The 27,748-nt window shown below is 44.9% G+C and overlaps 2 protein-coding genes across 2 annotated transcripts; one reads left to right on the forward strand and one right to left on the reverse strand.

Moving 5' to 3' along the window:
- Positions 1-972: 972 nt before the first annotated feature.
- On the reverse strand, positions 973-9,030 carry MRPL22 (mitochondrial ribosomal protein L22). Its single transcript, XM_053463149.1, has 7 exons — positions 8,955-9,030; positions 6,369-6,402; positions 4,950-5,085; positions 4,250-4,315; positions 3,297-3,374; positions 2,822-2,891; positions 973-1,330 (listed from the first exon to the last, which is right to left on the reverse strand). The coding sequence occupies exons 1-7, from the start codon at positions 8,974-8,976 to the stop codon at positions 1,119-1,121; spliced, it is 618 nt and encodes a 205-aa protein (XP_053319124.1). The 5' UTR covers positions 8,977-9,030; the 3' UTR covers positions 973-1,118.
- Positions 9,012-26,232, forward strand: GEMIN5 (gem nuclear organelle associated protein 5). Its single transcript, XM_053463148.1, has 29 exons — positions 9,012-9,089; positions 9,531-9,676; positions 10,178-10,332; positions 10,685-10,866; positions 11,016-11,167; positions 11,332-11,451; positions 11,824-11,956; positions 12,250-12,412; positions 13,891-14,103; positions 14,863-14,948; positions 15,412-15,494; positions 15,634-15,770; positions 16,107-16,180; positions 16,366-16,547; positions 17,238-17,377; positions 17,579-17,750; positions 17,962-18,192; positions 20,023-20,142; positions 20,701-20,823; positions 20,974-21,069; positions 21,335-21,472; positions 21,672-21,819; positions 21,956-22,075; positions 22,332-22,542; positions 22,736-22,996; positions 23,205-23,367; positions 23,472-23,892; positions 24,424-24,517; positions 26,029-26,232. Exons 2-29 carry the CDS (start codon positions 9,532-9,534, stop codon positions 26,197-26,199), a joined length of 4,434 nt encoding a protein of 1,477 aa, XP_053319123.1. The 5' UTR covers positions 9,012-9,089; position 9,531; the 3' UTR covers positions 26,200-26,232.
- The last annotated feature ends 1,516 nt before the right edge of the window (positions 26,233-27,748 follow it).

Consider the following 27,748-nt stretch of genomic DNA (forward strand, 5'->3'; position numbering starts at 1 on the left):
TATATTTACTGAGGCGTATATAAAATACATACGATGTAGGAGGGGAAATCAGCCAATGGCGTGCGCGAGAAGGAGGCACAGTGTCCTTCATGATCAAGTTTCAGCCAAACTTATTTCCAAGCCTCCAGCTCACACTCAACACGAACCCCACAAATCTAGGATCAATATTAGCCTTTGGTCTGCGTTAGGTTTACATATATAGTAAATTATGTGCATTAAAAAGGAATGAGTTGATATGTGGAGAAAATAAGACACCAACACTGGAGTCTTTTTTTCAAATCATAAATGAAAAAGCCGCACTTTATTTAGAGAAGGAATTATCACTGTTGGTGAGTTCTGCAGAACTAAATTAATTCATTGAAACACGACAGTTTGTTTGTCCATCGAAACCGTGCCTACTGGAGGCTAGAGGCAGTATGTGGCAGAACCAGCATTATCTAATTTCCTTCACAAAGTTCCTAAAGTTCTCTCCGCTCTTCCTCACCCTTAAAAAAAAAAATCAACTGCCTTAACCAATCAACAGCAATCAGCGACGTAACAACTGGGCAGAGATAACAGACATGTATGTGGCTTATGTTAATCTGTATACAGTGTTACATTGTTACTTGGCCCTCGGGAGAAAGACTACAGGCATCCCCAGCCTTCATTAAAAACGTGGTTCTATACGCAGGAACTGGGTGAAATACGATCCCGAACGGATGGAGCTTGCCCGAAAAAAGGAAGGACATAATGGGGAGGGTGGCATTCACAGGCGTGGATGGAGACATACCTTTTTCCCTCCCACGATGGCGTTATAAGTTCATGGCTTGCATGCCTTAGACTCCTGTCCATATAATACTCCTTATATTGACCTCCGAATGTTTTAACAGAAGCTACAGAAATTATTTTCTTTTTCATGCCAAAAATACATGAAGACTGCTTCTCTCGGTGACGGCAGAAAAAGCAAATCATTGACACAATCAAATAAAGAGATTTTTTGATAGAGATTGTTATCCAGTGATTTATTAATAGAAAAAATTTGGATATGGGGTTGTTGTACCCCAATACCCCAGAAATCAGTCTTTAGCAAAGGGCCATAACTTGGTCAGAAATCCCTTGGTGTGTAGAGGAGGGCGAGCTCACAGGCTGTGAATTATCGTGCGGTTTCGAAGTTGTTGTACGTACTCCTGCGCCTGCTCAAAGCCCGTCACCGGCTTTTCCTGCGGTGGAGGAGGTCCTTCTACCAACTTGACATAGTAATGGCAGTATACCTTGTCCATAATGCCGAACATGCCACGGCCGTGGTAACGAATCCTCTTAAGGTACTTGCCTTTGTTTGAAAAGGATTCCGCTAGGGAGAAAAAAACCCAACAAAGTAATGTGACAGCGGACAGGGGAGTTTACAGGACAGCTGAACATTTCACCCGCCTGACTTCAATGGCGATTAGACCTTTTTCACTCTTAAGAAAATGACTATTAAGGGAGGATCTAAGTGAAGGTTTTATGGACACAGCTGTCTCCTGTGTGGTCGACTACCAGCTTCTATAAAACGAGCAAGAAGAAGGCAGCAGGTGGACGTGAGCAACGGCAGATTAGTAAATGGGCTTTGTCCTCTCAAATGTTTAAAACACCGGTTCTGTAAACCTAACTTTAAATATGTTTACGGTTTCCTGAAGAGTAAAAAAAAAAAAAAAAAAAATAATGGCACCTTCACTAGACGTACCCAGTCATCAGTCATCACAATTTGTTGTGTTTGTCACGTGCCAGTGCCCTCCAAAGGTGGACTAAACTGCCAGCCGCTGGAGGAGCAGGGCTGGTTGGGGAGATCATTGATCTCCTTCTAACTTGCCCAAAATTAAGGGAGTGTGAAGGCTATCCATACAGACATTTACTTCATTGCTCTTAACAATCTGTCTGCACCGTGATGGAGACTCGCTCTCACCACAGGGATAAAAGCAGGTGGGGAAGAAAGGAGAAAAAAAGAGGAAAGGAGAAAAAAAGAGGAAAGGAGAAAAAGACACGAAAAAAAAGAGTAAAGACAGTAAAGGAAGCGATTGAGAGACAAAGAAAGTGGAGGAGAGTATGTGTGTGAAGGAAGTTTGTATGTTAGGGGAAGTAAGATGGTCTGTAAGGGAAAGTGTGTGCTAGGATGTTGGTGTGTAAGGGAAAGTGCGTGTATATGGGCAGGTGTGTGTGTCTTGACAGTTCAAGGGGAACTATGTATAGTGTCCTTCACCGAGTTCGGTGACTTTAAAAATCTCTGCCACTAACCATGTCTGTGCCTATCGCTGGATAGAAAAACATCCGCTCATCTTCATGGAAATCACAAGGTCCCTACCCCTTCCCCCTCCCATCTGCTCCTAAAAAATATATAATCACATATGCTGCGGAGGAGCTGTGAAGTACAAAGGAAAGATGTGGTACGGATAATAAATAAATCTGTACTCATTTAATTGATATTTGAACTGGAGGAACATTTGCTTCAGCCACAGACTCCTTAAAAACCTTTCCCTGGATCCCCAAGCATCTGCTCCATAACTCTTACATTTTATACTCCCCTAATTGCGCTCATTATCTACAAAAACATGTCTGAGCTAACTTTTTCTCTGCTACTTCAAGATACGACCTATGGGGACCTATGTACATTTACCTTTACAAGGTGAATACTCATTAAATGCAGACATTTAACAAAAAAGACACTCCAGCAAGGGTAACAGAAAGTATATATTTTCAGATACTGCCCTATCAGAATTACTGCATTTTCAGATACTTCTTTTTATTAGTAACAATTGCCAGGCGACTGGATGCAGTATGAAAATGAAGGACACATAAAAGAACGTACCTATATACAGGTTGGATTGATATTCTACGTTGTAATTCCGCACCGCTAATTCCTGCGCTTCTAGCAGGACCTACAGGACAGAAAACGAAGCCCGGTTATAACCTGTACCCAACACCGGGAAGTCAAAGTACTTTTGTTGAATGTCTATTGCCTTCAATACTGCCCAATTTCTGTTACTTTAACATTTTCCCTTTGTCCCCACCACCTATCTTAACCCTTTGTGCTTCTTCAACTTCTATTTGCCATTTCCCCCCTCTTCATTAATCTAAAAATTGTTATCCAGCATTAAACTTGGTGCGTCAGAGAGCAGAAATTAATATTAATGACACATGCCTTCCATCTGATGCCCCCATTAGGGTTTTACGTCACACACGCGTGCGTCATTAGCCTGTTTTTCCAACCCATTGGCTTTTTATATGGAATGTACACCCTTAATTTGCAAATACCGTCCTGCCAGAATCTAAATGTCGCTTACCTCTTTCATGATCTTGGCTCCTTTCTTGTCGCTGAACTCCAGCTGAGCGATAGCTTGGTCTATAGACATTCCACGTACCTAGACAGTCATGGATTGCGTTAATACTAGAAGGATGCGCAAGAGATCTGTTCTCTGTACAGATAATAAAAGCCATTTTCAATAAACCACACATGAATTACCATATCTCTACAAACTATCTACAGATTAATAGCGCTTGCTCATTTTCTCTTTGATGACCGCCAGACTCGTTTATTGCTTTAGTCGAAGTCATGTGTACAGCTTTTGAACTAGTTCGTATGAAAAACTCCTAATATAATGCATAATATTAAAAAAACAAAAAACAAGTGTGATTAAATCTACGGCCTATAATATGCATCAAAATAAATCTTCCATTAAGCTTTAGTGAGTTCCTAAACATGGAAGTAACCTCGAGGTGTCACGGGTTCCTCCTGGGCGGACCCTCACACTGAAGCTTTGAATGAGAATCATTGGATTCTGAGGATAATGAATACCGCTAGTTTTTTTCCTACAAGGTTCTACTTTTTGTACGTGTGCCTAACGACAAAAATTATGTTTCCCCTCTTATGACAACGTATGTATTTGCAGTTATCCCTCTCATTCAGCACTTCAACATTATCTTGGCTCATGGTCTTCTGCGAGAGAAGTAGCACATCATTCTTCCAAAAGCTTGTCTCACCGGGGCCAACAACCTTGACATGAAATCATGATTGTTTCCCCCACCCTTTAATTTATTTTATCGCTGGGATTGACGGCCTGCCTGCTTCAAAAGATGGAGCGAGAAGAACGGCAAACTCACGACTGGTGAGTGAATCCGTATGAATGAGGCAATTTGCACACTAAGGCAGTGCTTTGGAATGATACAATATTTTCTAAATAGTAACAAGTCACTTGCAAACAATTTCCTTATAGAATTCCAGATGTTGTTGGCTTACCAGTTTGGCTAGATACCACATCTTGTCCGGGCTATATTTGATTTGCTTCCGACAATGGTAGACCTCCTTTGGGGTGGAAAACAAACAATAATGACTATGCGATGAATAAGCTAAGGTATTCATTACACATAAATATGTTAACAGCCATGATGGACTAGATACAGACAGGAACTTAGATCATTGGGCTTCAGGGACAGAAGTTTTATACACTATCCTGGCACCCTTAGTATTTAAGTAGAAGGAATGATGTTGGATCTTGATGTTGGGTCTTTGTGGGACATCTGGTTCTGCATTATGCAGGAAGGAGGAGGACAGAAGAGATTCTATCGGCTCAGATGTAGCAGCAAGATTGAGGGCATATAAAATAAGATTCATTTATTGAGGATAAAAAATGTAACCTCTTCCATAATGTGACCAGAAGAAGTGAAACATGACCAATAACAGACACAAAAAATACACCCACAGTGTTGACTTCAAATAAAGAAGCTAAATTAACTTAATTTAAAAAAACAGCCGCCTACATCAAAGCTACAATTTTTGCGTATATTTTGTGCAGCCCATTTGTTGTCCGCTTTCTTAAAAGCTTTTAAAACTGTTTCAGGTCCATCAAGCACAGTTTTGCGTTCATTCCTCTCTAGATGATCGAACCTTTTGAGAAAGGGACACCACAACACGTTCCTCGCTGGATCTCCCTACTCACCGCTGACCTGCGCGGCTCTCCGGGCTCTTGAGGAGGATATAATACGTTATTCTTCATCTCCCAGTTCCGACTCCTCTCCAGCGCTGCGCTTGTGTGGATCGAGCTCTGGGATAGGAAGCTGCCAGAGGCGGTTAACCTGCAGGACACCATATATATCCATCAGCTCCATGCTTTATTAGATGGTCCAACACATATTCTTTAGAGGTTGGGCGTGCGATAGTTGGAATAATGTTCCTCAAGCTGTTTTTTGGTTGTAAAACTTATTAAAAGTGGAACGGCACCTTTAATATGCCGGCTGCAAGATGATATTACAACCAAACTAATATATATTTACATGGAACTCATTATGTACCAAAACCAGAGCGATTGCTTCAGTTTAAATTAAATGATGCTGTTCTCGTTAGGAAACTCAAACAAATAATTAATTGTAGCTTTATAAAGTTAATGAGCTGCAGAGATTTCATTATAATTCAGCCAACAGCGTGGATGAAGATGAAACCGAGAGATACCGGAATTGATTTATAAGCGTTCTCCGATTCGTGGCTTTTATACAGAAACTTGATAAAAGACCAAATCCGAACTAGACGAAGTTTTCATTTGTTTACCAATTTCTATATTTTTTTTTATTAAATAATACTCTATTAATTTTAATTGGCTAATTAATTGTCTGCTTGTTGGTGTGTATAGTACGGTATCAGTCATTATAAACGTACAACGATTTAAATGTACCAAAAAGCAGTGGTTTTCGTTAAAGTTAATGGAAAACAAACACTTATAGAGCCATGAATGCCTGTTACTGTGTTATTCGTAATGCTGGAGACGGGGCTGTATCAGTGATTGGCTGATATCCAGGTAACTCCATTAAGTGTATCTTTAAATAATGACAAGTCAAGGTTTCCATAAGGGCCAGTGTTAGAGCCATAGCTAAATAGTGTTCCTGTATGAATCAAAGCACCCATCAGCCTCCACCGTTGGGAACGAGTAACTTCATGGCAAGGGTTAATGATGCAAACCTTGGGAGAAGTATTGCTGGTGGGGCAACCCCAGTAACCACTACTCCTGGGAATTTGCTGGCAGCGCCCAACATTGTTAATTTTTAATAAATATCTGGACGATTCCGGGGTGAGCTGAATATCTGAACTCCTTCATGATGAAGATAAGACTGGCCGAGTTGGCCCTGTATAATGCATTGGTGACAGAGGAACGATTTCTTTAATGCCATGTTAATTTAACTATGCATTATACGGGGCCAGCTGGGACATTGCTGCAGGAGCAGCTCCCCGGGGGCCGGCCTTTCATGTCGCATAGTGACGTATACATACAGGAGAGGTAACAATATGACAGTAAGAAGAGATAGGATACTACAAACAGTGCACTGAAATGATCATGAATAGGTTAATGGTTGCAAACTTTACTTACCCCCTCTGGATCCGGAGTAACGTCCCCCACATAGCTGTAAAAGAGAAGATATATCGTCACGTTATGGTAGGTTAATACTGCGTGTTTGTATGCATTACACATATAGCTACACAGACATACTGTATATACTGTATATATATATATACATACACCGATCAGCCATAACATTGACAGTTGAAGTCAATAACACTGATAATCTTATCATGCCGCTGATCAGTGGGGGGGGTATATTAGGCAGCAAGTGAACACTTCGTCCTCAAAGTTGTGTTAGGAGCAGGAAAAACGAGCAAACGTAAGGATCTGAGTGACTTTGACACGGGCTAAATCGTGATGCTGAGAAACTGCAGCTCTTGTCGGGGTCATGGGCGGCCAAGGCTCATTGATGCCCATGGGGGGCTAAGGCTGGCCGGTGTGGTCAAATCCAACAGAGTTACTGGAGCTCAAACGGCTGAAACAGTTACTGCTGGTTCTGATAGAAAGATGTGCGAACACACAGTGCATGGCGGTTTGTTGCGTATGGGGCTGCGCAGACCAGTCAGGGAGCCCATGCTGACCCCTGTCCACTGCCGAAAGCACCTACAATGGGCACGAGCATAAGAACTGGACCACGGAGCAATGGAAGAAGGTGGCCGGTCTGATAGATCATGTTTTCTTTTGCACTGCATGGCACCAGGATCTAACCATCGATGCCGCACTTCGCATCTTACAGAACTTAAAGGATCTGCTGCTAACATCTTGGTGCCGGATACCTTCAGACGTCTAGTGGAGCCCGTGCCTCGACGGGTCAGGGCTGTTTTTGCGGCAAATGTTACGGCTGATCGATTGGCTTCATTTTCACTGCTCTGTAACAGCACTTTATAGCGATAAATGGAGCTGCTGGGATATGACATCACTTCCTGCCCCCTACATCTCCAAAAGGTGCATCATATCCAGACCGTTCTCTCCATCATCAGGACTGCAGGGAGTTCCATCGGTGACATGAATCCTCGAGAAACCGGGGAACGCAGGCATTCTATCAACACCCTGAAAGTAATTCCTCCACGCATTGCTAGGTTTAAAGGAACCGCTCATCATATAGGTTCTAAACATTGGGGTTTATTCACTAAAGTGTGAATCGGTTGGGATCTTCATAACTTTACTATAAATTATGAAGGTCCAACTCGAGGGAGCCTCAGCTACTGGAAGCGCCTGGCTGGCCCTGAATAATGTATAGTTAAATCAGCGATTAAATGATGCATTATCCAGGGCCAGCTCAGCCCTTCCTACCGGAGGAACCTGCCTATAATGTACAGGGAACCCAGAGGGTTCGCAACTCTCCTGACAACTCTCCGTTTAGTGAATAAACCCCATCGTCCTAGGAAGATTTCTGCACGGTCTGATTAGTAATAACAGCCTGAGATCCTGAGAAATACCGCCTCATCCTGCAACCCGATCCTTGTACGAGGTCATAGCCAACTTTTACTTACACTCTCCATTCCACTCTTCCCTTTAACCGGGCTGATAGAACATGTCTCTCTTTTCTCTCCCTCTCTTTATACCTCACACTCCCTCCTCTCCATCTTTCTTCTCTCTTAACCTTCATTCTTTCTTCTATCTTCCCCTTACCACTTTCTTCTTCTTCTACATTCTTCTCTCCAGCTCTGTTTCTCTTTTCACTCTCTCCTTTCTCCTCTCACCCCCTTCTACGGGGCTCTTTTTTCTTCCTCTCTCCCCGCTATTTCTTCTGTCACCTCCTCTCCCTTTTTGTTTCTCACTATTTAGCGGCTTATCAGATGTAACAACTTAAAACACCGAATAATATTCTTTCCAACAGACAAGAAGGTCAAAATTTTTCCTGATATATCATGCCCCATATTTTGGCCCCCCGTAGGGTTATAACCAGCCCTTCACCGGGGTAGAATAAACATCCAGAATACGTGGCAGAGTAGACAGCCAGATGGGTCGGATCTGCCATTGAATTCTACGTTTTTATCCATTATGAATAATACAGGGCCACACACTGGCATATTTCTCCTACGTATAGAGCTGAGCTAGCCCTGTATAATGTATAACCCAACGAGGAGACTGAAGAAACCTCAGCGGTTTAACCACGCATTACCCAGGGCCAGCAGAAGAAGCTTACCGGGGTCATAACCTATAGAGAAATCACATAGCCGAGACTCGCTCCTGAGTGAATAAACTTAAATGTGAGACTGGCTGACATGCAAAGAGGTGCTGCAGCAGCTGCGGCCTCATAAGCTGTAAAGCTGCTACTTTGTACAATGTGGGATGGGAATAACGACAGCTCCCGAGAGCACTGGCATAATAATTGGCTATATATATATATATATATATATATATATATATATATATATATATACACACACACACACAGAGGTACATTATATATAGATAGATATATATATATGTGTATACACACAGAGAGAGACGCTGTATAGAACTGACAGATCTGCCTGAAAATGTCGCCCCCTCCCCTCCTACACAGCAGGAATCACCGGTCACGTCCCTAAACCTCCTGCTACACCTCCTCTACCGGATAACGGACGCACCGGGGCCCGTGACACTATCGTCCTCCTCTATACTCACACGCAGCCATGGCCGCCGCCATCTTGGAATGAGCTCGCTTTACGGCTCTGCTGCAGGCGTCACTCACGTGGGAGCCGGGTGTTTGCGACTCTAAGAGGCGCAGCGTGTGGGGCATTAGGGGCTTCTGGACAGCAGGTAAGGAGGGGGATGCCGGGGCATAAAGCCGATAGAGTATATGCGGGGCTGTAATGTGCTTTAACCCAGCCGGGCACCTTACCGGCTTCCTGTAGCCCACCTCTGCAGGGAATCCGCTCTAATGCAGCGAGGCTGTTATAGAAAGACATACCCCAATAATGCAGTGAGGTTGTTATAGAAAGACATACCCCAATAATGCAGTGAGGCTGTTATAGACATGCCCTGCTAATGCCCCACTAATGCAGCGTTCGCTTTAAATGCCTTCCTAGTGCCCCATTCATAAGCACATACCCTTGCCTGGTTGCCCTGATTCTTGCCCCCCCCCCCCCTTTTTGGTGCCAATGTTAAATCCTTGTGCCTCTCCTGACACAGGCAGCGTTCTCTGTACCCACCTGAAACTGATCTGTGGGGCGACACTGATGGTGTTTTGTTTTTGTACAGGATGGGGGACCCGGATCGGGTGTTGAGCGCGTCTCCCAATTGGTATTGTACCCGGTGTAGCGATGCCGCCGGGGGTCTCTTTGGATTCGGGGCGCGGAACTCTGTCTACCTTCTGCGGATCACCCCGGAGGAACCTGGATTGTATGGTATGTGACCCTCCCTGCTGATTTAACCCCGTAGGGGGTTTCTAAGAACGGTGCAGAGTGTGCTGTTACCATGACAACCAAATGCAACGGACCGCTCAGAAGGGCTGTTCCGTTGGTTGCGGTGACGATGGCGTTGCAAAATATCATAAAATCGGAATCTCCTTAGAACTTGGATCATAATTGGGTGGCAGAAAGTATTAGATGAACTCATCACCCAGCAAACCGGCAGATATCACATCGTTCTATATAGAGTCATATTACACGTCGTCACCATATACCCATTTATTGGTGGTCCTGTGGTCACCTCTGGGTGAGGGGTAGTGGCCCAAAGTGCCCCCCACTACTGCCCTCCCCACTCTCATCCTTTTAATGCCCAACCATACACTCTCAGCCCCCTCCTCTGGCTTCACGTGGAGAGGAAGGGGTTAAGTCCAGAGTAAGCCAGGTATTCTCTATGAACGTTTGCTGATGACTGCATCTTCTGTCCCCCCCCCCCCCCAGGGGAGCTGCTTGGCCACACGGAGAGGGTCTCCGGCTTTGCCTTCTCTCGCAGTTCCGGGCAGTCTCACCTCTGCGCCAGCAGCTCCGACGATGGAACCGTCAAAGTTTGGGACACGCGGACCAAGAGCGCCGTCACCGAACACAAGCTGCACCGGGTACGTGAAGGACGGGGCTTTTGGTGGCGTCGGTGCGTTATAAAGCCTATGGCTAGGAGTATTCTGGGGGGTCTCGTTTATGAGCTGGAATCTAAATACATAAAGTTACATATACTAAAGGGAGCGGACCCTGAGCCAGCACTGGAGCCCACCAGAGGCGAGTATATCGCGTGCAGGGGGATGGTTTTGGCTGAACACGTCTCCTGCATGCCGTATAGCTGAGGGCAAATTCATATGGGGGGGTCCTGTAGAATCCCCCAAGCGTTTGCTAACGGGGGCCACGCGGTAATGTGCATACGATGGTTGGACTGACAGTTTCATTGACGTTTTTCCACTCTTTATTCCTTCACAGAGCACGATTTCTGCCCTGCACTGGTCACCGCTGGTTAAGGACTTGCTGGTGACCGGGGACGAGAAAGGAATAGTTGTTTGTTTTTGGTGCAATCGCAACGAAGGCCAGCAGTTCTTTCCTGAACCGAGAACCATCTTCTGCCTCTCCTGCTCCCCCCACCAAGAGGATCTGGTGGCTGTTGGGTGAGGATTACATTTTGATGTCCTGCTGTTTCCTACCCCATAACATGTCTAGGTTTCCCACCGTTGAGATGACGTCCTTCTTGCAGAGCACGAAGAAGCTAAAGTTGGACCTTCACACTGTTAACGAGCTGTTTGTCCATTGTCGACAGGTACAAGGACGGCATGATTGTACTGATAGACATCAGCCGAAGGGGTGACGTGGTCCACCGTTTACGTGGACATGATGATGAGATACACTGCTTGGCATGGTGCCCGCAGCCCCACGAGGATGAACTGCACCTGAGGTTGGAGGAGGCAACCGGTACGTGAATCACAAACTTCCAAAAGCCAACTGGAAGACCGTTTGATCAGCGCTTGCCATCAGCTGCTGCTAAGCTTACGAGCTTTGTCTCCGTTAAGTCGTTCTCTAGTGTTGAAGACCTTTTTTGCTCTTCTTTATTCATCTGGGCTCTGTGTCTTTATCAGGAGAAGAGCTGAACGCAGCCAACGGCGACCTCCTCCCGCAGAACGAGAGCAAGGTGTGTTACCTGGCCTCCGGCAGCAAAGATCAAACTCTCCGTATTTGGAACTCCTCCTCTGGCAAAGGTGAGAGGGTCAAACGCTTCCTAAAATGATGTATCGTAGCTTTAAGATCTGGTTTGAACTAAAAGGGTTCTTCATATAGTGGGGGTATGCTGCCAAGAGGGGGGGGGTTATATGTGTGGGACACATCTCAATCGAATATAGATGCCCAAGAATACCAAGACTGCACTACAGAATAAAGTTTCAGAGCAGAACCCAAACAAACGAAAAATAGATCTGTCATCAGATGATACTACTGTATTCGAACTCCTGAAAACTAACCAAAAAGGGTCATTGTACAGCCCTTTCTGAATGAGCCACAGGACGCCCAGAATTGGTGCCGGTACTCGGTTTAAGGTTGATTATTTATAATTCCTGTTTATTTTCTGCATGTAGGAGTGATGACGCTGAAGATGCCCTACCTGAAGCGCCGCGGTGGTGGTGTTGATCCGGCTGTGAAGGAACGTCTTTGGCTGACGGTGCTCTGGCCTCGTGGGCGTCCTACACAAATATTATCAAGCTGTTTTGGGTCAGTGTCTGGTTACCCCCGCCGTACGATTCTACATGGAACACCATTTCTATTCACACTCGTATATCTGAAATTATTTGCAGTAACCTCCAAATCGTATCTCATAATCTCCATGAGGGACCTAAACAGGGTCTACTATTATTCTGTTATGGCCGCGACCACGTTCTTTGAGATTAACATCCTAGCTGTACTGAAATTCTGAAGTTTTGTAACTTGGACCAATCATTGACGTCTAACTTTCCCCACTCGGTACGGAATGTGTTACAGTCTACATGTATGATCTTTCAATACAGGGGAGAGCTGCTTCTATGGGATCTTTCCAGGTCTGGGAGACAGAAATGGACGATCCTGGGCTCTTCGGAGGGACAGAACCACTCCCGAATCGTGTTTAACCTATGTTCTCTAGTAACTGAGGAGGGACGAGAGCTCCTGATGTCTACTTCCATGGATCGAGATGTATGTATCTAACTCTGACCATGCGTTTGTGATGCAGTAGATATTGTTTCGATATATATTGAACATAAAATTAACCTGCGTCTCCGGAATAAGCCAGAAAGAAGTGCTTTACGATTTGCGTATTTCAGGGGCGTCCAACATGCAGCCCGCGGGCCAAATGCGGCCTCGAGGTGCGGCCCGTGTAAGATTGGCAGCCAGGGCAACCGATCTTACGCTGGCCGTACCTCAAGCCCTGCTACAACAAGAGCCCTGCTACTTGCCAGTGGAAGGGTCTTTTGTACTGCAAAGAGGAAGCGGAACCCAGCAGAGTTCACGTGAGATCACATGACTCTGCTCCAGTCCTGCTTCCTCTGTGCAGTACCAGAGAACGCAGAGGGAGGCCGCGCCCCCTGTTGAAGTCTGTGAGCGGCATCGAGGAGCTGCAGTGCAGGTAAGGGGGTGGGGAGGGTGTTTGAATGAGTATGCGTGATTGAGAGAATGAATCTGTGAATGAATGAGATAGCATGGATGTGTAAATGCTGGAACCTAGGCATGATGGGACTGTGATTGCTGTTAGCAGTCACACTCCTATCATGCCAAGTCAGCCAGTACATGCTGAAACCTGGCTAGCTGTCCCCCTTGTGTATTGATGCTGCCAGCAGTATGGGGTCTGCACATCACTTACAGCCACCCTGTTCCAGCATGTACTTGGCATGATAGGAGTGTGATTGCTAACCGCAATCACAGTCCCATCATGCCTAGGTTCCAGCATTTACTGGCTGGATGTGTAAGTGCTGGAACCTAGGCATGATGGGACTGTGATTGCTGTTAGCAATCACACTCCTATCATGCCAAGTCAGCCAGTGCATGCTGAAGCCTAGCTAGCTGCTCCCCTTGTGTATTGATGCTGCCAGCAATATGTACCAGCATGTACTGGCTGACTTGGCATGATAGGAGTGTGATTGCTAACAGCATTCACAGCAAGCACAGTCCCATCATGCCTAGGTACCAGCATTTACTGGTTGCCTGGGTATGATAGGAGTGTGGTTGCTGTTAGCAATCACACTCCTATCATGCCAAGTCATATTGTTATTTTTTTTGTCCAATTGTGGTGTTACCTACTTTTTATTAAAAATGTGAGTTTTTATTATTATTTTTAAATGTGGGGGGTCATTTTCGGTTTTGGCTAAGTGAACCGTGAATGTTTTGGTCCAGAATTTTCATTTTAGTGCATCCCTTGAATAAATAGAACTATTTCATTTTTAATTATCCTGAATTTGTAGAAACTTTCTAGGCCCAGAAATCCGTGAGAGGCAAAGTACCTTTATTTTACTTTATTTTAATCTGCATATTTTATTAAAGGCCAATTTTTTCACAGTGAAAAATAAGTGCGGCCCTCGCACGTATACAATTCTGATGAAGTGGCCCACTGCAGAAAAAAAAACTTGGACACCCCTGACATATTTGAAGTCGTTTTACTGTCCCTCTTCTGAATGCAGGTGAAATGTTGGGATCTGGGCTCCCTTTCGTGCTGCTGGTCCTTGACGTCGCTGGGTGGCTTTGTGTACACGCTCGCCTTCTCCCCGGTGGCTGCGGGATGTCTAGCCGTTGGCGTTGGAGATAGTATGATCCGCGTGTGGAACACTCTGTCTGTGGTCAACGCGTATGACGTGAAGACATTGTGGCAGGGCATTCGCTGTAAAGTCACTGCGGTAAGATAGGTTTTTACTTACATGGTTTCTCCAGTAACAGAGGTGCTGAAAAGTATTTATTTGTACATTTTACATTTGTACTGTTTACCAAACTTTGTTTGCCCCGGAGAGAGGTTCAGTTATGTCCAGGTTACATGTTTCATCAGCTCTGGACCATGTAGGAACAGGCTGACTAGGGAGCGACCATCTTTTGAGGAGCTCAGTTCTTAGGTTTCACTCCCTCCTAGGGGGGGGGGGGGTATCGGTACTCTACAAAATACTACTGAAGAGAATCCCTCAGAGAGCTTTATGGGCAGGTAGGAGGACCTGTTACAGAATGAGGGAGGTATCTAAGTAGAGTACACAGCTATGGTCCACGGGATGTTTCCAAAGACAGATTCCATGTTCTGGTGCTGCCACGCAAAAGAGGACTACCTTCCGGCCATTCTGATTGAGGGTTCTCTCAGCACTTTCTTGGTGGACAGCTCTCTTTCCTTGCCCCCGAGTGCGATGCTCCTTCACCATACCCAACTAGCTGTGTCCGCTTACATGCAGTCCATTGCTATACATCTCCTTAATGCAGCAAAATGCCTGATACCCGTATATTGGACATCAGATAAGAGGTGGAGGAGACTAGGAAGGCTGAGGAGTTTATTCAGTCTTTCTATGCATTTATTTTGCTATTGTTTCTGTAAATCTCCTTTCTTCCTGCTTCTTCCGTCTCCCCCCCTTTCTTTATCTTCTATCGTTCTGTTAAAATAAAATGTTTGTCCCATACAGCTGTCCTGGCATCCGACCAAAGAGGGCAGCCTGGCGTTTGGGACAGACGACGGGAAAGTCGGCATTTATGAAGTTTACTCCAACAAGTGAGAATCTGGCATGATTGAATCACGTTGTGCATGAAATATGTAGAATGAATGAACCGGTTACGCTCTACTGACATGTCCTTTATGTGTTTAAGTGGTACATACATGACGTCAGATTTTAAGTCTAATGGCTGGTGGTTATTTTACTTTTTTGCCTGCTTTTTACTTGAATTGTACTCTTTTATTCCGCTCCTTAATAACATACAAACATGGAAACATAGACGATAAATCGAATATTTAGTCTGTCTATGAAAAAGTCTCTTTATATAAAAAATGTAGTAGTGAACCTAGATTCGCTGTTAGCTTTGCTTAAAATGGGGTAAAAAGTATTATCTACTGACACTTATGTATACTGTAGCATCGGGCAGACAATAACCACAGCCTTTTACCCCTGCTTTCCCATCTAGAACTCATATTTACTATTCCAAAAAAGGAAACGTGTATCTTTTCTTTGTCTCTTTAGACCCCCGCAAACTTCCAGCACGTATCACAAGAAGACTGTTTATTCCCTGTCGTGGGGATCTCCGCTGCCCCCCGTCTCTCTCGGTGAGTTTACTATTACTCGTCGCTGGAACTTCTCCGCACCGGCCTGTGGATTTTATTTTATTAACGCTTTCTTTAGTAAATATGTCCCCCCCCCCCGGTGAGTTTCGGTGGTAGTTCCGTAATACGTGTTTTCGTACAGGAGCAGAAGGGGACCGGCCGGCCGTTACTCTGTACAGCTGTGGGGGCGAAGGGGTTATCTACCAACACAACCCGTGGAAGCTGAACACCGAGGCTCAAGACATCAACAGACTTATCCGAGACACCAACGACATTAAGGTATCTATTCACTAAATGCAGCTATTGTTTAATGGTGTGTTTCGTTGGCTCGTTACTCATTTTGTAATTCAGTTAAAAATGATAAAATATTAAAGAGAAGCATAATATGGATTTATAATCTAAATATATATATATATATATATATATATATATATATATATATATATATATATAACAAGCAATGGCGTCTCTTTTCCTCTATACTTGGGTCTAACCCAATTTACAAAAGGTGAGAGTTGGACGTTTACCTAGTGTCTGCATAAGTATGCTGGGGGGCTTCCCAGTTATTTGATTTGGAAGTCTTGCTTATTTTTTTCTCTTTTTTTGCTCATTCAGCACAAGTTACCCGTACGCACAGAACTGAGCTGGAGATCAGACGGGGAGCATTTAGCCATCGGCAATGAAGATGGGTATGTGGTCTGTAAGATCTAGTTGTCCAAGGTTTCGGGGGAGCAGTCGTGTACCATAAGCTCTTCCTTAAGGACCAGCATGTGGACCACAATATTCTGATAGGGACAAAAACAACCTATTCTGTAATCTGTTTTTTTCCCATTTATTTCCTACTGAACACCAATGTCTTGTGACCGACCTGCAGGACCATCGAGGTTTTCCGGGCTCCGCGGCTGCAGCTCGTCTGCACGATCCAGCAGCATCACAAGCTGGTGAATGCCCTGCGCTGGCACCACGGTCACAGCGAGGACCCCAACCTTAAATTCCTCTTGGCCTCGGGATCGAACAACGCCGTCATCTACGTCCACAACCTGAAAGCTGTGCTGGGTAAGAGGCTTCTCGGTAGAATACGTCTGTTTCTTCTCTTGAATGGTGCGAACATCTAGAAAATTAAGGTATCTCAAATCGTTTATGCGATCAATGTGAATGAATGAGCCCCCCCCCCTGCTTCAGAGGAATATTAATATTTAATTACTCAAAGCCCCAATCGCCTGTCTACAAAATGATGCCGCATTGGCATTTGCTAATGAAACACAGCCTTGGGTTTAATGCACTCCTAATATAATTAAATCCCGTTTCGATGATCTTGTAGAAGAGCGTGTACAGCCGGTTACTGGCTTAAGGCGTTGTCTGAATGAAGACCGCAGAACCGCGCATGTCGGCGTCAGTATAGCTGGATTATATTTTAGGGGGTTAGGAATAAGGAATTTGCTGAAAACGGGAAGCCAGGAGCCCATCCCTTGCATTTCATTGTAGAAAGTAGAATCTAAAAATGTTTAGTCTTGATTTTTATTTGAAAATATATTTTTTGAGAGAGGAATGAATAAATTATTACTCCTGTATACACCCCCCACACACCTTCTTTTCCTATCTTTCCCATTCCCCTTGCTTGTTTCTTCCCCTCGGGAGCCGCGGACATCGGTAGTATGTTTTTGTTGGCTTATTTGTACACTTAATCTCCGTCTTGATGGAGAAAATTGGGTTGTGTGACTTCTGCTGATTTCTCTTTGATTGCAGAGAGCGCCGCCGATGCCCCCGTCACCATCGCAGAGCCGTTCCGTACCCTCACTGGCCACACGGCAAGGATTACGAGCCTCTCCTGGAGTCCTCACCACGAAGCCAGGCTGGTGTCTGCCTGCTATGATGGAACATCTCAGGTATTGTGAACTATCCATGTGTACGCTACACAAGAAAAGCTGTCACCGTAGATTGTCGTTTCTTTGTCTAGTAAATTGTGTTGCGCAGGGGTGATTTTGTTTGTTTGTCATTCCCCATTTCTGCGTGGAAATAGTTTTATACAATCAACAGATTACATGTAACTCAGTTTTATACAAAAGTATTATGTTCTCCTGTCTAAGGTGTGGGACGTACTGCAAGAGCAGCCGCTCAGTAACTATCGCGGGCACAAGGGTCGCTTACTCTGCGTTCAGTGGTCTCCTGTGGAACCTGATCAAGTGTGGACCGGAGCTGATGACTTCTGCCTCCATAACTGGTCCATATCAAAACAGGAGCACAGTCACCCTCCAAAAGGTGAATTCTTCCCGCCTTCAGATGATATGTATATAGAATATAGAATATACAAGGTGCTAGAGCGGAGAGTGCGGCCGTGTAAGACGTTAAGCTGTAGTCTTTACCGATTTGACTTAAGAATCAGAAGGACCGTCTTGGGGACCCAGCAAGATGAGTTTCATATGGTTCTTGGCCAGTTAAAAAGCCAAGTCTGTAATATGTTTGGTTCTAGGCAAAAAAGCCACTGACCTGGAAAGGAAACGTTCCGTGCAGCCCAAACCCAAAGCCAAGAAAAAGAAGAAGCCAGACAGCACCAAACAGGAACCCGGAGGAGACGCCGTCGGAGGAGACATAGACAACCTGTCTTCTGCCCAGAACGGGACATCAGACCAAGAAGAGGATCAGGCGGCTTCTGCGCTGAAGACACCGGACAAAGCCTCTCAGGAAGATACTGTATATCAAAGTAGGTTCTATTCGGTCGTGTTAAAGACATTATAGACTAAAGGAGCCACTGCTTGTATTGCAGGCAAAAGTTTATTATAAATGCTCTTGATTGGCAGTCATTAAAACAAGCCGGGTACTGTGGCAGACGCTTAACATGCTAATCCCTTTACGCTTGTGTCTGCCGTTAATACGTCGGCCCTTTGGCCCAGAGCAGAAGGTGACTGGGCACAAAATTCAGCGTCCCTCCATGAGGTCAGACAGCGGGCATCGCGTCGGGGGGAAGTTCCAGGACACGGCTTAATGGCAGAATAGAAGGTTTAGGGACACAATATATACGCTTTTCAAGGTGTTTGACTACTTGTCGGTGGCCTATAGTGGAACCAGGAGAGAGAAAATCGGGAATTATTTATGGCCAGCGCTCTACAAAATGTTCATGCTGTGCAAATAAATTTCAAGCCTTAATTAAATGCTCGAGACTCCGTAGAAAACACGCACAATTAGTACCGCGGATATCGTCTTTGTACCGAGAAGAATCAATAAGACTTTAAATTTCATTTGCACAGTCTTGAATAATCTTCCTGAGTGCCAGATAAACCACTTTGACTTGTTTACTCGGATCTTGGAGACAAAATCAATAAATTGGACATGAATCATGTCTAAGATGTATTCTTTTTTTATTTTTTTTGCCCCCCCCCGCCCCTTTTTAGAGCGTCTCCGTACCCAAGCCGCAAGTCCCTCTGCTTTACAGAATAAGATAGTTTCCAGAAATAAACAAGGGAGCTGAACCAAACACTTTTTGAAACTTTTTAACACTACTTTCTACCATTTTTAAATTATTCATACCTGCCTCCAGATATATTTGACCTTTCTCGCGCCTTTTAAGTGCTCCATTCCGACATTAGATTGTAAGCTCCTTGGGGGGGCGTCTAACCTTTACTTTGCGTTGTTATCTTTTGCCCGTTTTATCTCCTCTTGATTGTGTCTGAATAATATATCAAATTACATTTCCCCAACGTTTTCATCTCAAAGTGCGCTTTAGGCACCTTATAAATAAAGCTATACATTATTTAGCGAGAACAGCTGCTAATTAGCTATTCTGCAAGAAAAAAAAAAAGCGTGATCTTGTTAATCTGCGTTTAATTGTAAACGTTGAGAATGCTGCAGATCTTAGAGCAATTTGTTTTCCTCGGTATTCGTTTTCCCCCACGCTGATCACAGTCTGTGTATTTTGTCTATTACAGGTATTTATTTTTCAGAGAAATATTGATTTAAAAAAAATAAATAAAAAAAATGTAAGGAACTCTAAACGGCTGACTTTAACACTTTCATAGGTTTTATATTGTTTGAACAGTTGATGTTTCATATGTTTCTTTAAATGGCATTTATGACTTTATCACAGGTTTGCTTCGCTAGGTTACTGCTGGAAACATGTAGAATCCAATGTGAATATTGGGCTTTTGGAACATGAAATACGGGCTGGAAAGAAATACGTAAAGGGGAACTTAATACGTAGTTTCTTAATTAATAGTATGACGCCAGGTGGCTTTAAGGCGCCGAGCGGTGGTATATATAAATAAATAAAATGTAAAAAGTAAATGCGTCGCTGCCTAGCAGGACCCTCTGCCTTAATAAGGGCTTATCGAGGACATCATTAGAAAAGGAAGACCGTAGTGAATCCGCTCAACGTGGTGCCTGTGTAGAGAATGAAGCTCAACATCACATCCATACGATGGCGACCTCGATGTCTGCAGATAAAGGGACTTTACTGGAACAACGTGAAATAATAATAATAATAATAATACCTGATGACTATTATTGTTGCTTACGTTGCTTTATGGTTAACTTACAGCTGCCTCTGAATCTCAGGCCCAACCGACTTCGCCTTCTTCCCCCACCCCGGAGAAACGCTGCCCCAGTCCACCCTTTAGGAACTTGCCTACGAGAAAAGATCACGCCAAGGATAAGATGGGTAAATCCGTGCTTCCTCTCCTTCCTCCGTGTATTCTCCTTTACGCTATTCCACGTTTCCCGGCACGAAGAGGCTTAATCTTTTTTCCTTTCTCGCGTTTCCCGTTATGTGACCCAGCATCGCACTTCTGTAAATGTAGTCGCCATCAATGAATGCAACCGATGGTTTTGTTTAATCAACAGACTACTTGATAGGCCCCCAAATGACTTTCTATACAAAAAACCCATTGTCCTTTACAACCAGTCGACCCTTTTAAAGAAGCTCTGTTATATATGTATGTATGCATGTATATATTATATATGTGTCTTCAACATCCCACTGGTTTCCGTGCCGATTGCTCCATATTTCCCCACTGGGTTCTACCGAGAGTTTTCGGTAAGCGGTCGGTTTATACTGCCGAGGTCTGAGCATTGACTGGCAGAGACCTCCATATTATCGCTTCCCCCCCACCCTGTCTTGAGGCTCTGCGCCAAGGACCGTCCGGCATAGGGCAGTTCTTCTCATGTGTCTTGGTGTCCCTGGTTTAATATTCTTTAATGGTATTACCCCCTCTGCCAGAACTCCACAGCAGAAAGAAGAAATCTCGCTCGCTGCTCCCGCTCAGCACCAGCAAAGATCACCGGTCCAAGGAGGAGCAGCATCGTGACTGCGTGAGGCTAGCGACTGCTGTATGTGCTAAAGGTAGTATCTTAATATTTATCCCGTGCTATGAGAGCTATAGCTACAATCTTGTAGTCGGGTACATCTTGGTCCAATGTGTCGGCTTTGGCTCGGTCGTGGGCTATTTGATGGGCTATAAGTGTAGTCCATACCTTGTTTCTCCTCTTGCAGAGGCGAAGGACGGATCTCCTGCCGCGTTGGAGGATGCGATGCATCTGGGTCTCTACAGCGACCGAGCCGCTCTGTATCGGCTCATGGAGGAAGAAGGTACGTCGAATCTCGTTGTATTTAATTGTATTTTATTGTTATAGAGAACCAGAGCAGCCAGTTGGCTGAATAACTGGCCTTGTAGTGATTTCACCCCGGCCAACTGGAAACGGAGACCGGTGGAGCTCCACATAACCGGTCTCTGTATCGTGGCACATTTATAAATGAGAATGTCCTCTTAGCAGTTATTTTCTGTCCTAAAAACTCTGTTTTGTTTCTGCCTCGATATCAATGCAGACGAATTAACCTTTTATGTGCTCAACAGGGAGAGCCCACCTGGAGAGCGGCCACCCAGAGCTTCACCACCAGATTATGCTGTGGAAAGGAGACCTGAAGGGGACCCTGCAGCTGGCTGCGGAGAGGGGAGAGCTGACGGACCACTTGGTAGCCCTGTCGCCCATGGGTAGGTGGCTGACGTAACAAGGTTTTTCTCCGGCTGGGCAGAGGAAGCCATAAGCAACAGTCGATGAATGCTCAGTGTGATGCTGAGTATGATCTCTGAGTGTCCCTTGCACTGATGCCGAGGTCCCCCCTTAAAATTTCTTGCGTGGTTCCTGAATCTGTATTTTCACTTTGAACGTTATCCGCGTCTTTGTTTCCAGCTGGATACACGGTCTGGCTGTGGACGGTCGAAGCGTTTGTCAAACAGCTCTGCTTCCAAGAGCAATACGTGAAAGCTGCGTCCCACCTGCTGTCCATTAACAAAGTGTATGAAGCCATTCAACTCCTCAGAGGAAACCATCTCTACAGGTCAGTGGATATCGAAGGCTTCAGAAAACTCTACTTATACTGTATCTTTTAAATGTTACATGTTTATGTGTTTTTATGTGAAATGTCCTCGCACGGTGCACCGATTGCATCTTTATGAATTTGCTGTCTGTTTCAGGGAAGCCATCGCCGTGGCTAAATCTCGTCTCCTCCATGATGACCCCGTGCTACGGGAGCTGTACACCGCCTGGGCCGCAGTGCTAGAACAGGATGGACATTATTCGATGGCCGCCAAGTGGTAAGAGGGTCCAATTAACAGAAAGTCAATGTACATCCGTTCATACATAAGAGCACGGGGAGGCGCTAATACGTAAATGGTTTCTCTGGGTTTTAAATGTTTTTGGTGGCTAGGAATTGACCAAAGTAAGGTGTACGTATTTACTGTTTTTCATGAATAAATTATTTCTTGATGAACTGCCCGGTGGCCGCCACGTCCCCAACTGCTTGAACAGCTGTATTTGCTCTTACTTTACTCTCTCCTGTTTTTCATTTAGTTATTTAGGGGCATCTTCTCCGTACGATGCAGCTAAAGTGCTTTCCAAGAAAGGAGATGCGTTGTCCCTGAGCACAGCTGCCGAACTCGCCTTAATAGCCAGGGAAAAGGACCTGGCCGGCTCTTTCGCCCTCCGCTGTGCCCAAGAGTTTGTGACTGCGAAGAACTGGGTGGGAGCCCAACAGATCCTGCAACAGCACCACAGCCTGCTGGTAAGGACCTTTAACAAACGCCAATGATAGGAATGAGGAACGTATTCCCTATTCTTGTGGACATCTTTCTCAGCAGAATGTGAATGAACTAGGATCTTATTTAGATGGAAGACAATACAATATCACTTGTTGGTCGCGCTCTGGGATGTTTGCAGAGGGCAAATCTAGAATGTTTGTGATTTGTGGTTCCCAGGGCCAGAGGTTGGTCTTCTGCACAAGTGAGCTGCTGTACAAACTCCTGGAGGAGAAGACCCCTGTAGACTGGAAGACGCAATCCACGCCGTGCTTCAACGAGTGGGAGAAGAGCGTGGCTGAAGGCCCATTCCTCGCTAAGCTTACGGATCTGTGGCAGAGCGAGTTTTCTGTAAACACTGCAGATCTCTACACCGAAGCTTATCGACAGTTAAACACATGTGAAACCCCTCCAACGACGGCCAACACCAACCCTAAGCAGGTAAGAGTAAAGCCACAAAGTATCTTCTGTTCATGTTGAGACTGGTTGAGAATTACTGCTTTGTGTCATAAGTTCTCATTATTTTACATCTGCCAGTAACTTTCCATCTTGTGTAGACCGATTAATTACATGGTAGTGTGTTCTGGTCCTGAGCTGCGCACTTTAGTTCCACTGCTGATTTTCTTCTCCTCTGTCTCTATGCTTGCAGCTCCTTCTCCAGATCGCTCACGAGGTCACTCTGTCTTCACTGAGCCGTCTCACAAATAAATGGGATGAAGTTGCCCCATCTTTATTACGTGCCCTCACCCGCTGTCAACAAGCGGGTCATTTCACCTTAATGCAAGAGGTTTCCAAGCTCCTGCTTCCTCACGGTAAGTCCAAGACAGAAGCTATGAGAATGGAGAGAGGTCCTTATGTATATTTCGGAAATGCCTCCTTTTGGAGTTTCAAAACAATTGATATCATCGTTTCTCAGGTTGCGGAGAGCTGCAGGCGAATACAAATCCAGACAGCAAAGCTAGTGTGGCTGCATGCGATAGCCTTCGGGCATTCATTGCCTACATGAAGCTCTATGAGGAATGGTGGGGTCATCGTGACGGTTCTCCTACCTGCAAGCCACAAGCAGACCAAGATCAGGACGCCCCACCGGGCAGAGATCCGCAGTCATCGGGGGAGGAAAAAACACCGGCAAGAGTGCTTGGATTTGAGGCGCTGTTGTCGGAGATGCACGCCGCGTTTCAGAAAGCACAAAGGGAGATTGCCGAGGTACAGGGAGCGCTCCGAGACATGATCCAGCAGCACCAGAGACTCCGGCAGGCGCAGGATAACTCCCTGGAACTGGAGCAGGAGGAAGATCCAAGTGCGTTGTCTCAGGACAAATCTCCAAACAGCCAAATGTAAGCAGTGGTCTCTTACTATGGTCTCTGAGTGAAGCGGCAGCTTCTCCGGGTCATGCTATTTGTAAATTACTCCTTGGCACTTATAGTACCGCTGAATATCCAAACCCTTCCCTGACATAATTCAGCTTGTAGAATGGAATCATTTTTCCTAATGTATCATTTTTCAGGGAATGCTTAATTGTCATGTGTTGCGAAAGCTGGCATTGATAGGTTGGCTTCCTAAAAGTTCTTGTGCTTTTATGTGATTAGAAGTTAATAGTTAAAAGTAAAAAAAAAAAAAAAAAATATTTTGTCTTAGTGGAACGGCGCCTGGAAATCAAGTCTTGTATTTTTTTATTATTATTATTATGAATATATCCATTTCTGTGTACAAACACGTGGGTTAGAATTGTTAGTGCAATTAGCCAGAGTTTGGAACCTTTTTGCTGTTTAGTGCCAATATTTTGATCATTCTCAGGTCAGTGTGGGTTTGGCTGACTTTCACTCTTTTTATCCACTTTTCCCTCATTTCTTTATCTCTTTCCGCAGCTCCGCTGGTCCCAGCCCCGTGTCATTGGCAGAACTGATGAAAAAGCTTTCCTCGGCAAACCATAAACTTGCAGAATTTCCTGAGTACTTAAAGGTGAGAAACTTGATGAAAACTTGAAAACTTGATGAAAAGCTAATATATATACCGTATTTGCTCGATTATAAGACGACCCTGATTATAAGACGACCCCCCAAAATCAAAATATTAATTTAGGAAAAAACAAAAAGCCTGAATATAAGACTACCCTATAGGAAAAAAGTTTTACCAGTAAATATTCATGTAAACTAATTTTCATATTTCATAAAAGCTATGATTGAGAAAAATATATTTTTTATTTCCTTTTATTTGCCAACCTGCCCCCCCCCAGTTATGCACATCTGCCCCCAGGCTTGCCACTCTGCCCCCAGAAATGCCTTATACCCCCCTATTTGCCACTCTGCCCCATGATGTGCCTTTTAACCCTCTATATGCCACTCTGCCTCCAGAAATGTCTTATACCCCCCTATATGCCACTGTGCCCCATGATATGCCTTTTAACCCCCTATATGCCCCTCTGCCCCATTATATGCCACTCTGGCATATAGGGGGTTAAAAGGCATATCATGGGGCTGAGTGGCATATAGGGGGTTAAAATGTATTTCTGTATATACTGCTAACAGCAATTACACTCCTATCAAGCCAAGGCAGCCAGTACATGCTGGAACCTGGGGATGATAGAAGTGTGATTACAGCCTCCCTATGCCATGCTACCACCCCCACCCCACTTACACATCCATGCTATCACACACACACTCATTCACAAACATTTAAATACTCATTCATTCCATTAATCACACATACACACGCTCAAACCCCCCAGCCGCCCACCCCCTCACCTGAACTGCAGATCTCCCACTCGCAGACTTCTGCAGGGGCCCGGCTGCGCGAGCAACTTCTCTGGCCCCGCCCCCAGAGGAAGGAGGGGGGAGGTAGAGTTATGTGAGGACTGTGCTAGCTTCCTGTTTCCTGCTGCTAATAGCAGAGACGCTGCTAGCGATCAAAGCCCGGTAAGCAGCGCGGCCCCAGCAGAATGAGGTCTGATTAGAAGACGACCTCGATTATAAGACAAGGGGTATTTTTCAGAGCATTTGCTCTGGAAAAAACCTCGTCTTATAATCGAGCAAATACGATATATATATAAAAATATGTATATATATGTATATGTGTGTGTATGTTTGTACATCCGAGGCATTGGTAGACTGGGGGTCTATAGAAAATCTCATTGCAAACATATATATCTTATAAACAGCACACATGTTGTTACACATTGGCGAGATTACTCTCTTTAATAACATAGTGGGGAGCACAAGAACCCCTAGAACACCCGTGAAAAGCTTCACAAGAGCTGCAGCCCCCTGGTACTAAATGCTTTGTCTCCGCTGCCTAAGGACCACCCTACCTGTCCGTGTCTCCATCCTCAAGCTGGGTTGGCATTAGGCTGCCAGACGAGCACCCGAGACAACTGTGATATTACAATAAAATACATCGTAACCGGCACACGATCTTCTAAACCTCCCAGCCCCCCATCACTCTGTAATTCACCTTTCTGGTATTGTGTATTCCAGGTGCTGCCCTTTCCTGAGGTTCTAGAGAGCTGTCTGGTGCTTCTTCATCTCCCTCCTTCCCGAGTTTCACCCGAAATACAGGCGCGGGCCTTGGCTCTGCTGCAGAACCATTGCTCGGGATCTCCTGATCATCAAAAAGCTGCCGCGAAGTTCCTCTCTTCATCCAAATGACTTTTTTTCTCCAGGAATATTTCTGTTCCGGGAACGTCTGATGAGGACGTCGCTCTCTGCAGTAACTCTACACTAGTGAAGTTGCCGAGCAGCTGTGTTTGCTTGTCGCGTGAGCTTTTCTACCGCCGTGCTCTTCAAACTCAACATCCAACCTAGACGTATTATTTCCAAGGGTCCGTGTCTGCATGGAGTATACTGACAGCTTCTTTAAATGGCTAGGGGATCCCAAAAAGGCTTATCTGTGAAACTAGCTTATTTGCACTTAAATAGTGTTTACTCACCTGCGACCATCTTTAATGTTACCCTTAAGCTGGAGCCGTATAACACGATAACTCCACGAGTGGCTCTGTTATCTCCCCAGAGCCGTGGCTCTAGATGGGAATCTGCATGCGCAGCTTACGTAGAGGCATTTGGGAGTTGATTTAAAGGCTGACACGTATTGGGTAGCATTAGGGACAGCAGCTGCCTCTGAAAATCAGAACAAGCACTTATATAATGCGCCGGTGCAACGCCAAGTGCAAATACTTCTCTTTTTCCATGTTTTTCTTTTTTTTTTTCCAGTTTGCAAGCTGTTTTTGTAAGTTTGGAGGACACAATTCTTTGCCTGCTGTAAGGATCTCTCAGGCAGGGATCTAAAGGCACAGAATTGTTCCACAGCAAATTGTATTAAGTTGAAGTGGATGTATTGGAGGGGGACATCATAGTCCGTGTTGACCGGTTCCTCGGCCAGGCCAGCTGGAAGTGGATTATCTGGACGATCTTTACTCTAAGTTGGTGGGTCAGTCTAGGTGGCGCTCCTTAGGTTGGCAATAGGCCATAAAGTGGAAGATTTGTTCTTCTTCATTTCACTTGGGCCATTCGGATAAACTTAGGTAAAGCGGGACAGATTTAAATTGAGGGATTACTCCACTTGGGAGCTTGTGGTAGGTTTGACTCCAGTATTCGTGCTTCTGCTGCTTTCTCCTGAGCGGTCGCCCGAGCAGATAACCGTCCGGCTAAACGTCTTACCGGCAAGAGACATGGCTCCTGCGACACGGCTGACATATTACATTAACCGGTGGCTGTTAGTTTGAGAGTAGACAATTCAGTGGGATTTGCACAGATTGCGGATGTATATACTTTATTGTATGGCACTTAAAAACACAGAAACTTGTATTTTGTCTTGTATGACTTTGGGACGTTCCAACGCACCCGGTCTCGCCCTGTAAGCTGTATGGACTGCGGCAGACGCTATGAGTAAATAGCGCAAACCCAGAAATGTAAAGAGTTTCCACCCTGTTCATTGGTTACTAGAGGATGTTAAAACAACACTGTGAAAGCCAAGGCTGTTCTGCATGTTCTCGTGATCAGAACGCTACGCCAAGGAATAAAAATAATAAAATATTTTTGATTTTGAATATTTTGTATGTGCGTTTTCTTTTGGGGAGGGGTGAGAAAAAGCGCTTCGATCTTTCATGAAACAGTAATCAGGTTTTTAGTTGCGTTTTCAATATAAGATGCGGGTCGTTTAAAGGCTGTCCTTTTTTTTTTTCTTAATTTTTTGTTAAAG

This window comes from Spea bombifrons, chromosome 4, assembly GCF_027358695.1.
Source record: "Spea bombifrons isolate aSpeBom1 chromosome 4, aSpeBom1.2.pri, whole genome shotgun sequence".
NCBI classification, from domain to species: Eukaryota; Metazoa; Chordata; class Amphibia; order Anura; family Pelobatidae; genus Spea; species Spea bombifrons.

Coding starts and splice junctions, on each gene's coding strand:
- MRPL22 (XM_053463149.1), bottom strand. CDS start 8,976: ATGGCGGCGGCCATGGCTGCGT. Junction 6,403..8,954: donor GGCGGCGGCCATGGCTGCGT/GTGAGTATAGAG, acceptor TCTCTTTTACAG/CTATGTGGGGGACGTTACTC. Junction 4,316..4,949: donor GAGAGCCGCGCAGGTCAGCG/GTGAGTAGGGAG, acceptor TCCACCCCAAAG/GAGGTCTACCATTGTCGGAA.
- GEMIN5 (XM_053463148.1), top strand. CDS start 9,532: ATGGGGGACCCGGATCGGGTGTTGAGCGCGTCTCCCAATTGGTATTGT. Junction 10,333..10,684: donor CCGAACACAAGCTGCACCGG/GTACGTGAAGGA, acceptor ATTCCTTCACAG/AGCACGATTTCTGCCCTGCA. Junction 14,104..14,862: donor TTCGCTGTAAAGTCACTGCG/GTAAGATAGGTT, acceptor TGTCCCATACAG/CTGTCCTGGCATCCGACCAA.